At 45.2% G+C, this 12,032-nt stretch overlaps 1 protein-coding gene across 1 annotated transcript in view; it reads left to right on the top strand.

Annotated features, from left to right (window-relative positions):
- The window catches only part of AGPS (alkylglycerone phosphate synthase), a 1,795,747-nt gene that overhangs the window by 1,160,117 nt on the left and 623,598 nt on the right, over positions 1 to 12,032 (top strand). Inside the window, exon 15 of the mRNA XM_069616114.1 lies at positions 568 to 637. Coding sequence (XP_069472215.1) covers positions 568 to 637 — 70 coding nt within the window. The remainder of the gene's footprint in view (positions 1 to 567; positions 638 to 12,032) is intronic.

Here is a 12,032-nt window from a genome sequence, read left to right as displayed (position 1 = left end):
TTAATAACCTATCTTCGAGCACACAGACTAAAACATCGGACAACAACCAACATAGTCTGGTGGAACCAAATGATGAGCAAGGATTCTACATCCTTGACAATAGCAACAGCAACATTTTTGCATAGCCTGGACCTGGACGGTCCAGGTAAAGTGGAACACTAGTCTAGGGATGGAGGCCGTGGGGATAATGAGGACGGGGGAGGGTTTATTGCAGAGCATGCAGTCGTCCCTGGGATCAGGGTCTCTGAATTTCCATATCCTAGCCTCTCAGTGGCTTCTTCACACTAGCTGTAACTAGTACCTTATGGAAGATACTGGATGGTGGTGGGGTGATGGGGTTTGTACACAGGCTATTCCCTCAGTGAGCGGACTGCAGGATATTACCGATTTATAAACATAGTAATTAATCATTGCTCTGTTAAAATGTTTTATTTCCCAGTGTAATGTGGGAACACCTACAGCAAATATAACATTAACCACATGACTTCACTTATATTGAATATGGTTGTTGCTACTTGAAACAACTCTCTTGAAGTTCTTGTCATTAACAAACTGTCACAATTGCAGGGGCCTGGCAGCAGGAGAAGATAACGGCCAGCGAGGTTACATGCTGACATTTGTCATCGCTTACCTCCGGGTATGTCATATATCTATCTTGTTCTGTCTTCTGTGTGATACTGTACAGCCGATCCTCTAAATGTGTTTCCCCATTGCTTTTCACCCAAAATAACTTTGATATTTACAATATTGATTGTTTTTGTTTATTAGTTTAAATAGATACGTTTTTAAGACCTGTTACACATTACTGCATAAATAACAGAATATTAATCTAACATTCTATTCAAAATAATAACTGAGACGAACAGTCACTAGTTTAATCCACTTATCTGTGAAAAGCTGGGACCGTTTAGCTGTGCAAGCTATATTTGTTGTTTTATTTTTCTTTTATAAAGTGCCAGCATGTCGCTCTGCAACCACTTCATCACACTGGTTTTAGCTGAATCATGGAAAGCAAGCATTGGCGAAACCAACAGTTTTGGCTTTTGTGTAGGCATGGCATAGGCATTTCCTAAGCACTACCATAATGGTAGTACTTAGTGCTTGCCCCGAAGATGTTCACAACTGCAATATGTTGTGAGTACCTGGGCATATATGGCAATACACAAGGCAAAACTTGCAGCTTTGCCAACGTTTGTTTTTAACAGAAAATCAGTACAAGGACATGTATACTGCTTACGAATGAAGTGGCTGAAGGCACACTTGGTTTAGAGATGTTTTTTATTAGACAAATAGTGCATTTATAGCAGCAATTCAGCCATTTAAATCTGACTGCTTTGAAATAACACTAGCAGACACTGAAAGCACATATTTTGATAATGCCATCTCAGAGATTCCAGGAGGTTGTGCCATGGGCAGTCAGTGGTTGGGTAAATAACCAATAAGCTCTGTCCCTCATAGCCCATCTCCTTTCTAGCTGTACTTCATTGTAATAAATTTGGCATATAGGTGGCACTTGGGGACTACCTGATAGCCAAGACTAAAAATGGATGGTGTTGCCTTTCTGCCAGGTCTGCAAGTGCGTATTCCAGAAGGCTGCAGCTCTGTTTTGGTATGCTTAATTCTGTGTGTGGACAGTCTGTGTTGCTCAGCTATTACAGGCTCCTGTGAACAAGATATTATATTGCTATGTTTGTGGTGGTGAGGCTTGGCAATGTTCAGATCTAGGTCGCTTAGACTTTTCCAGATGTGTTCCTTCTGCACATTGACTGGTTCTGCGGTCATGTTATTTATTTCTGCAAACAGCAGTTTCTATTGGATCGGATTTGCCGGGTCAGAGGTTGGGCATCATAGTTTATAGTGGGATGCATTTCCGAAGGTATTCCAGAACCTTTCCTGCTTACCTAGTATATTGTACACAGAGATTTGAAATTAAACCTTTATACCACTGGCAGCCACCTGAGGTTTATTCCGACCAGGATTAATATGATCCTGCTAATTCAGGTTAAGGCATAATCTACATTATTCTGACTCCTTTGCCATTTCTGAATGTAGTCTTTGCGCTACCCAATCTAAAGTTACTTGCAATTGTGTTAAAGAGCAGGGCTAGAATCGAGGCCCTTGTGAGTTCTACCTTTAAGTTTGGTCAAGCAACGGCAGAGCCCTCCTCAACATCATACATTTAAAATTGGTGCTTTGAACCACAGTTGAAATTTATTGTCAGAGGGAAAACCATGCAATACAAAACAGCTTGTTAAAGGAAAAAGATGTAGCACACCACAGGAACAATATTTATAGATGCCACCAACCAAAAGGGGATGTGGAGGGGTGGCTTGATGATCAACTATGCAATTTAAAGGAAGAAATAATTAACCATTCTTTTGATGGACTAATGAATTTATGAGGGTTAATACCTCTAACATTTTAAATGGGTAAGCAGGTCATACGTTGCCTTTTGGGGATAAGATAAAATAACAAGCAACTTACCCCAGTAACATTCTTTCCACTGAATGTTCCTCCCACGTATTCCGCATCTTTGATATCTTCATTTCCAGCTTTAACTACTTTGGGGAAAAAAAATCTCTGATCGGCAGAGGGCGCTGTGCATCAAGACGGTCGACTCGATGTCCCTCGAGGGCTTCCATCTCGGCTGATGTCATCGTCGAGTACATATACCACGCACAGCACCCGTTGGCTTCAGTTCTGTTTTTTCACCACCATATGCCGAATTAACACCCTTGATAAGTGGCCTCAAATTATCAGACTTTAAAAGAGAGTTGGGTCCAAAGCTTGTATATTCTAAAGTGGGGTCAGTTGGGGGGGGCGATGAGGAATACATGGGAGGAACATACAGCTGAAAGAATGTTACCAGGGGTAAGTAATTTGTTCTTTGGATTGTTTCATCCCCCATATTCATCATCTGTGATAGCCTCCCAACGCAGTATTAAGTTGTTTTGGAGGAGGGAGTAAGAATTCAAGTGTTTGTCCAGAATGGAGCATAGTACTGCCTTTCCAAAATCTTCCTTCATTGTTAGAAGTGTCTAAACATTAACATTTTGTGAATGTGTGGAAGGTGGACCATGTAGCTGCCGCACCGATGTCCTTTATGGGGACTCCGCTGTGAAGGACAGAGGAAGTTGCCATGCTCCTAGTGGAATGGGCCCTCAAACCCTCCGGAGGATCTTTCCCAGCTAACCTGTAGCACTCAAAAATAGTCAGTATAATCCATCTGGATAGTCTTAGTTGTGCCTGTATAGCCAATGAAAAGTTGATCATGTTGTCTCAACTTTGCCATCCTAGATATATAAAAGCTTATCGGATCGAGTCTATGGAATCTTCCTTGCCAGGATGTGGTGGAGGATAGAAAGCCGAAGGCACAATTTTCTGTTTCAGATGGAAGAGGGATATAATTTTGGGTAAAAATTATGGTTTTACTTTAAGAACAACTTTATCCTTGTAGAAGGTGGTTTACTGGATAATGCTTGCAAATCACTCACCCTGCGGGCTGATGTTACTGCCACTAAGAAAATGGTTTTGTAAGTTAGCAGTTTTAGGGGACAGAAGTGAAGTGGCTCGAAAGAAGCGCATGTTAAAAACTTTAAAACTAAGTTAAGGTCCCAAGTTGGTACATGCAATGGTGTAGGAGGAAACACATTTGTGAATCCTTTAAGGAATTGAATTATTAAGGGAATTTTGAAATGGGATGCCTCTTCCGAGGTGTGCTTGAATATGGAAAGCGCAGCTAAATAGCCTTTGATTGTTCCAATCTGGAGTTCCAGATTTGACAAATGTAGTAGAAAAGATAACACTGAAGGCGTATATCATTGACAAGTGTCTACATCATTTTCCCTACACTAGCTGCAGAACTTGTTCCAACGGCAGCGATGTAGGGATTTTGGTGCTGGCCTTCATGCCGAAAGCACAATCTCCATTACATCATCCAGGAGGTCCCAATCCTTGTACCTCAGCCTCTTAGAAACCGTGCGTGAAGGCTGAGTGTTTTGACCTCTGGATTTAGAAACCGACCCTCCTCTTGCGAGAGAAGATCCTCTCTTATTGGAAGACGTATTGGAGCACAGATGGACATGTCCATAAGGTCCGGGTACCATATCCTCTTGGCCCAATCCGGGGCAATTAGGATCATGGAGGTCCCAAACCTTCTCAACCACCTGATGATGTGAGGAATGACGTACTGGAGGAAACGCATACCGGAGTGGAAATTCCCAGTCTGTCATGATCCCAGCACCGTTCCCATTCAGAAATACCAGGGAAGCAAAGAACTTCATATCAGTCAGTGGGTCAACAGTGACTTCGAGCCCGTCACAAAAGGCATTTGTCTCATTCACAGCATTGCACCCATAGGCTCAGTTAGCACTTACATTGGTTTTTCCTACACTCAACAAAGCTACCGCCAAGTCCATTGTAAACTCGCAGCACATACATCTATTGCAGAGGGAGCTACTTAAGCCCCGCCTATGCTGGAGCGCTCGCTTCGCGTCTTCTCCGCTGACAGCGGGTAACGCTACCAGCGATCTCCTGACAGAACCTGTCAAAGGAAAAAAGAAGTTAGGAGATATTAGTTTCCACAGAAAATCAACAGAATTCTATAGTTACTGAAAAGACTTACCGAACCGAAGTATTTCCGAAGTTTCTTCAGTCAGCTGTTTATTTCGTAGTCTCTGCATCTTCTGTCAGAGGTTCTGTCGCAGCATCTTCCTCACAGCCGTCTTCGTTCACTGTCGCAGTGCCTTCTTTCAGAAGTTTTCCTCAGCAGTCTCCGCAAAACCTGAAGGTACTTAATCTACAGTTTTCCGAAAACCTGCAAAACAAAAGGTATTTTTGTTAATGAATGAACTTGTTGTTGAATCCTGTGCAGTTCCCTTAGGGAACACTGCAAAAAGATTAAGACTTCAGGAGTAAGCAGTACACCCAATTGGTAGCAGTCCGCACCACCCAGATTTACCTGGTAGCTGTGGCTGAACAGTCAGACATCTCTCAAGAAGAGTAGGGCAGTATATAGAGTATACACAATAGGGCTAAAAACACAGTAGAGCAAACAAACACTGACCAGAGCTTTGTATAAAAAGTATATCATTTATTTAAAACACACTTTAGGCAATATACTAGCACCCTAAATCAAAAGCAAGTTAAAACACAGTCAGGTAAAGTATACACACCTCCCTTGATAACTAGCAGACAAGTCGGAGTTAAAACACCACGATTTGTTAAAACAGATGTGAGCGCGTAACCTGATGGCACTCCAATAGTTCAGTTAAAGGGAGAGAAAAAGGCAGAGCATAGAAATAAAACGGGTCCCAACACGTTTAAGAGTTTCAGCAAGGGAATAAAGGCAGTATATACTGTAGAGCCAAAGTTGGAGCAAAGCGAAATGTGCCCAGGATCACACGGTTTAAAATGCACTAAAAGTCTTTGCAGAATGCTCAAAAGAGGTTGGGGCGATTCACAAGAAGGTAAAGTTAGAAGGTCTAGGGCCAACCCAGTTGGAAAGCCAAGGATTTAAGGGTCACCTTGGACAAACCGAAGAAAGGGAGGCCAGGCAGGACACAGTACCTTAAAGAGAGAGGAAGCTCCAGTGGTGGCAGTTGTTCCTGGCAGTGGTTGCAGTTAATTGTTTCGACCAGAGGAAGAGAGGAACTCGTCGAGGAGGAAACGTGGAGTCGTTGCACTGCACAGGGCTGAAACCAGCCACAGAGTTTCCTCGGTAAAAGGTGCGTTCCTTTTATTCTCGGTGAAAGTGGTGAAGCTTGGCTACCCGGCCGCCGGGGTGCTTGGCACGGGCGATTCGACCAAGAGATGTCTCTGGAAGGCCAAAGGGGCGAACTGGTTGGTCCCACCAGCTCAGAGGAAGAAGACTCGTCCAGCAGGAGATCTTCTCTTGTCGTTGGGAAAGTGGTGAGTTTGTTGCAGCAGGGCTTCACCAGTGGTGTTGTCGTTGCAGATGGCTCAGCTTCTTCCTTCTTTGGATTCTTAGGTCCTGTGGCGACTTCTGAAGTTCCAGTCCCAAAGACCCTGCTTTTATGCAGAAAAACCCCCAATTCAACAGCCTAGCTGTCACTCAAACATGCTAAGTGGTGAGCCGGGCGGCTCACCACTGGCCCAATCAGAACAGAGTATGACTTGAGTTGCTAAGGCAACGCAGTCCAGGGTGCCAATTCCCCTCCCCACCCATCCTGTGGAACCCAGACAGAGTGGCACCATTTGGAGGGCTTCTGTGGAGAAGCCCGCCAAAAAGTGGAACAAAGGGCTCGACCTTGGTCAGAGTTACAGAGACGGTCACAAACTCCATTTTAGAAAAGAGTTCTGGCAAAAAGACCCAACCGTTGATTTAATATTAAATAAATAAACCGGCGGTATCTTTAACATTGCACCAAAAAGTGGTGCGTTTAAAATCAATGCGAAAATCCCATAGAGAATATTCCGGTGGAATATTTTGCATGGTAACCACTGCCACCAGCCAGAAACTCAACAAGGGGGGACTGGACAGTGCCCCCTTGAAAACCGACCCAGGGGCAATATAATTAACCCCTTCCAGTACTTCCACCATATGATGGTTTGTACTGGTTCTGTTCACAATTTAGGACTAGTAAAATTAATGGTGACTTTACATGCCCTGGGAGACCGTAGTCAGTCCCAGGGTATGGAATCTATGTTTGGGGATCACTATGACACCCCTGTGTTACTGCACTGAGGGTGCTGTGTAACACACACATAAAAAATAGATAATACCCTATGGAGCAAAAAGAAAACCCCATAGCCCATAAGCACACAAAGAGTCAGACATAACTCAAATCATGCCTAAGAGTGGGAGGAAAAGAGTCTCACTCTTAGCAGGAGAAAAAAACAAACCCCAAAAATCCAGCAAAGCTGCTGGGGGACTCACTAGGTTTGGGAAATTAGCCTTTTAAGAGAATTCTCCCTAACACTTGTGAATAAAAAAGAAGTTTTACATATGTCGCTTAGAAGTCCCAGCAAGTTATCCTTCGCTTAGTTGTTACCGCGCTTGTTTCTGAAGGATGCAATTACTCAGTTAAGACAAACTCACATTTATTAAAAACGTTTCCTCAAACCGAGTACAGTTGCAGCCATACCGCAGCATCTAATCTTTTCTGAGAACCAAGTACCTGCAAAATAAAGAGGGAACGTTTAGAAAGAGATCTCTCCAACGCAGGGACTGCTCGGAATCTGAAGAAATATATATATTTTTTTTTCCAAAAGAAACCACCCAAGATAACTCTAAAAGAGGCAAGGACATTATTCTGACAAGACTCATTTGAACACTGCAGCCTCTCAAATTAAGTCTCTAACCAACTCGCCCCTGTAGAATACAGTACGGAGAGCTCCACAAAACATAAGCACAGGTGAGGAGGGAGGGATTTATCAAAGGCACACTGCAATACACTTTTCCCCACCAATAGACATCACAGTAGTTCTATTGTTATTATTTTCACAGAATAAGAGCCCAGGTAAGCGTTACAGAACGCAAAGCCATACTTAAACCACTCCACCTGAACGTAATGGAGGACACAGGAATAGATCATTTATCCCAGATTTTGGGACAGTTCAGGGCAGAGGTCCATGCAGCTAGGTCTGAAACCAACTCTCTTAGGAGAGAGTTGGTGGTTAACAGAGAGCGCACTGAGGAATTGGGTCACCAATTGCTACATTCCCATGCAGGACAAGCACCACTTCCTAGTGGGGTTTCACAGGGTCAAATTCCTGCTTCCAGTCCTCTTCTACAAGTAGTTTTACCCGGGAATATTCCCCTACAAGCCCCAGAGAGATTTACAGGGGACCCACAGAGTTTTGCAGTTTTTATGAACCGATGTAATTTACACTTTCTAAGTGGACCTGCAGTCTTTCCTTTGGATCAGGACATGGTGGCATTTGTGTTGTCATATTTGGGGGGCATGCTGCCGACTGGTGCATACCCTTAGTGAATAGAGATGATACATTACTGAGGAATGTTCCTGTTTTTTGGCAGGAGTTGGAGAAACGTTTTGCTCATCCCGCTCAGGGTCAGGCCTTAGACAACGATCTTTACGCCAAGGTAACCAAGAATTGTTGGCTTATATAGCCTCTTTCAGTCGATTGGTAGCAGAAACAAATTGGCCTGAGGAGAAGAGAACCACACTCTTTCATCGAGGATTGAGAGGAGAACTCAAGGCTATTTTAGCGCAAGTCGTGAATCTGAATTCATAGACCTGACCATACAGCTGGGTCACCGATTGCCGAACCGCCGCTCTGATCGGGCCAGATCAGAGGCTTAATAATTTTGTTTGTTCAAAAGACTCTGGAACCCATCCAATGACTGAAAGTCACCCTGAGCCCACGCAGTTAGGGTGTGTTCGAGGTCCCATCTCTAAAGAAGAACGAGACAAGAGAAGACAGCAGAACTTATGTCTCTATTGTGGTTCTGCAGGTTGGTTAACATTTGTACAGATCACTGATACCTGCAATATTTGCACAACGCCAAAGCCCAGTCATCCCGGCAACTCAGTTGGGCGTTATTTTTCGTACAATACAATTTTGTCATCACTTATCGCCCAGGGGTACGTAATGGCAAGACGGACGCCCTGTCAAGGATTGGAGAAAGGGAAGAAATTCAAGGCACAACAGAACCTGGAAACATAATTCCAGAAGAGAAGATACTGGGAGTCACTGGATCCTCCGAAGAAGACTTGAAGGCACAAATTCTACTTAACATGACCACTTCAGAAATAGAGGCTTGGGAGTCAAGAGGACCTAAGTTTTGTTTTCAAGAAGGCCTTCCTTATTTCCAGAGTCGACTTTTCCTACCCCATCAGGAGTTGCAAAAGAAAGTTATGGCAGACTAGCATGTAGCCACATTGGAAGGCCACCCTGGAATCGCTAAGACCACGGCCAAAATCAAGAGGCATTTCTGGTGGCCAACATTGCACAAAGACATCATAGATTACATTCAAACATGTGGTATTTGTGCTCAGAATAAAAGCTTAAAGCAGGAACCAGCATCAACCGTAACCCATCCCACCAGCACCATGGCATACCATTTCTGTGGGCTTGATTACAGAGCTACCTCCTTGTCTGGGGTGTAACACAATTCTTGTCGTAGTGGACTTATTTTCCAAGATGGCGCATTTCATTGCCCTCAGTCTTAGCAAAGGTATTCCTGGAACAAATTGCACATCTTCATGGATTTCCATCTAATTTGATCTCTGATAGGGGGAGCCAATTTGTATCCCAATTCTGGAGAAAATGTTGCGAGTTGGCTAAGATCGAAGAGAGTCTATCTACCAGTCACCACCCACAGACTGACGGCCAAACAGAAAGAACCAATCAGACTCTTGAACAATACATTGATGTCTCCTCCACCAGATTGTTCTTGGGTAGACGTCCTGTGAATGGCAGAGTATGCTTATACTAACTCAGAACATGTGGGAGCAGGTGCAAGTGGATCTAGGTCATCTGGCCTAAGCCCTGCCCACCTGGTGCCTTCTGAAAGAGTGGCAGGCAGGAAGGCACCAGGTGGGCGGGGCTTAGGCCAGGTGACCTAGATCCACTTGCACCTGCTCCCACATGTTGAGTTATTATAAGCATAATAAGGATAATAATAATAATTATTATTATTAAGCATATACATAAGCATAATAATAATTATGCTTATACTAACTCAGAACATGTGGGAGCAGGTGCAAGTGGATCTAGGTGTCATGGGTAATAGGTTAGGTGGCACTACCCAGTCGATTTCATACCCAGTTCATAACTGGAAGAGAAATCGGTCAGGAGCATTATGGGTAAGAGCATGGAGGGCTAGGTCAGGGTTAATATCCAGGTCTCCCATAGGAACCTCCTACGCCCATAGGATAAAATGAGACTTCCTGTTCCATTAACATGGATCCCTTTTGTGCTAATCCGGAATTTATGCAACGCTCTAGTTTTTGGGCAAGGCCCTCTATAAAAGCCACGCCCAAAGAACAAGACTTGCTTCGTGTGATTTCTGTAGCAGTGAGCACGCGCTTACCTGGTTCCAGTCTCCAGAGCTTCTCCCACGGTTTTCTGCAGATCCAATTCCCGGCAGGACAGCATCCTCGCTTCTTCGAGCTCCGCATCTGCAAAAGAGAACAGAAAGCATTAGCGAACTTCGTTTTTTCAACTCACCTGTTTTTCCGCGTTTCCCATAGTCTCTTCATCTCGTGGACCTGCAGGTCACCCCCCCGCTCGTTGGATTCCTGTCCGAAGAGGTATTTTCTTGACAAACCAGCTAGGAGAAAAAACAAGGGAAAGAGAGGTTAGACACCCAAGACAATTCGGGGTACAAACTCCATAAAGACAACTCCAGACTTTCTCTTACCAGCGCCTAGTAAAGTAACTGGGTTACCAAGGACACTTGAACATTTGAACTCTCAGATCCACTGCATAAGGGTCCAGTGAAGTAACTGCCCCTGGACCTTTTTGGGATCGCCTGAGCTTTTCAAGCTAAGGAGGCAGAGTCGTCTTCTTTTCCGCAGCATAACCACGACTAGTGAGAACAGCATCACTACTGTACAGCAGCCATTCGGCCCCGCACCATAGCGCCCCTGCAGAGCCAGGACGGAGAGCACACCTTACCAAACTAAGAGGTGAGCCCCTAAACACAGTGCTTAAACTTAGGGAGTTGGGAAGGGGGTTTAACCAGGGTCTGGCACCATTCTTAACCCGTCCTTTACCTTACCTTACAGGAAGAACCCCAGGAGAGGGAGATAAAGTAGGATTCAGGCAAGGGAAGAGCAGAGCAGAGGTCGAGGGAATCCATCGCTCCTGCAGAGTTTTCAGGTGAGCGTGACACTAGGTCACCTGGCCTGAGCCCCGCCCACCTGGTGCCTTCCTGCCTGCCACTCTTTTTCACCACTTAGCAAGCCCCGCCCACCTGGTGCCTTCCTGTTCGCCGCTCTGTTTCCCTACTTAAGGAGCCCTCCAGCCTCTTTTCCTTTGCAGATGGGGAGCAGGTGTAAGTGGATCTAGGTCACCTGGTCTAAGCACCACCCACCTACTTAGCCCTGCCACTTCTTCCTGCTCTTAACTATTAGATCAAAGGCGTCTCTCGTCCGGGCGTCTGCAGCGAAGGGCAGACGAAGAAAAGGGCAATTCCTGTTTGGACCAGGAAAAGACAGAGCCTGACCCCCTGCTCAGACAGCAGGTAAGCATGCATCAACATGTGTTACCTCTCTGTCCCCACAGGCCATCCCCAACCCCTCTGGTCCCCTCTGTGATGTTCCCTTGTGCCCCCCCTTCTCGCACACAGGTGTTGCCTGTTTTGCTTGATTCTTCTACCCTGCTCCCCCTCAACCTCCTCCAGCCTACTTCTGCAGGAGTCTGTCCTGATAGATTCTGGTTTCACCATCACCGTCTTGTGGCCAATGCTGGATTTGACTTTTATGGACTTCATCATTCACGGTGCGTCACTCTTTCTCCAGCATTGGATCTTTCATGAATTCACATGCTTAGAATATTCCCCGTTGTCGGGCTGGGAATCCTCGGTAAGTTTTAAATAGACATTTTCCAAAGGAAAAATTCCGACACTTTTGTGTCCTATTTACGTCGTTTTGGGCCGCGCACGCCAGCACCACTAGGACGTAGAGGTATGTATAGCCCCGCCCCCGCGGCCTCCTCAGATTTCAACCGTCTTCCAAAGTAGTGGGATTACCTCGCGTATCTGCTATTTGGTTAGGTTGTACTTTCTACTTCTGCGACTGTTTGTTCTTCTCGAAAAAATGTCTGGAAAGGCATTGTTTCGTCCGTGTGCTACATGCGGTCTTAAGAAGGTGTACGAAGGGGATAGTCATATGGACTGAATTTACTGTCTTCATCCTCGCCACACAGCGGACACTTGTGAAATCTGTCGTGGCTTCTCCCAGAAGACCCTCAAAGACCGAAAAAGACGCCTTGTCGATTGGCTCAATGACGGGGCGGGTGTGTACCCGGCATCAGAGGTGGGCTCCACGGCCTCGAGAAGTAAGTCAGAACCCCCGACGAAGAAGGCGCGTTCTGCTGAAAAA

This window comes from Ambystoma mexicanum, chromosome 9 (assembly GCF_040938575.1).
Source record: "Ambystoma mexicanum isolate Mex_15411 chromosome 9, UKY_AmexF1_1, whole genome shotgun sequence".
Taxonomy (NCBI): Eukaryota; Metazoa; Chordata; class Amphibia; order Caudata; family Ambystomatidae; genus Ambystoma; species Ambystoma mexicanum.
Note: the sequence above shows the minus strand (reverse complement) of the source record. Positions and strands in the feature narration are given on the sequence as shown.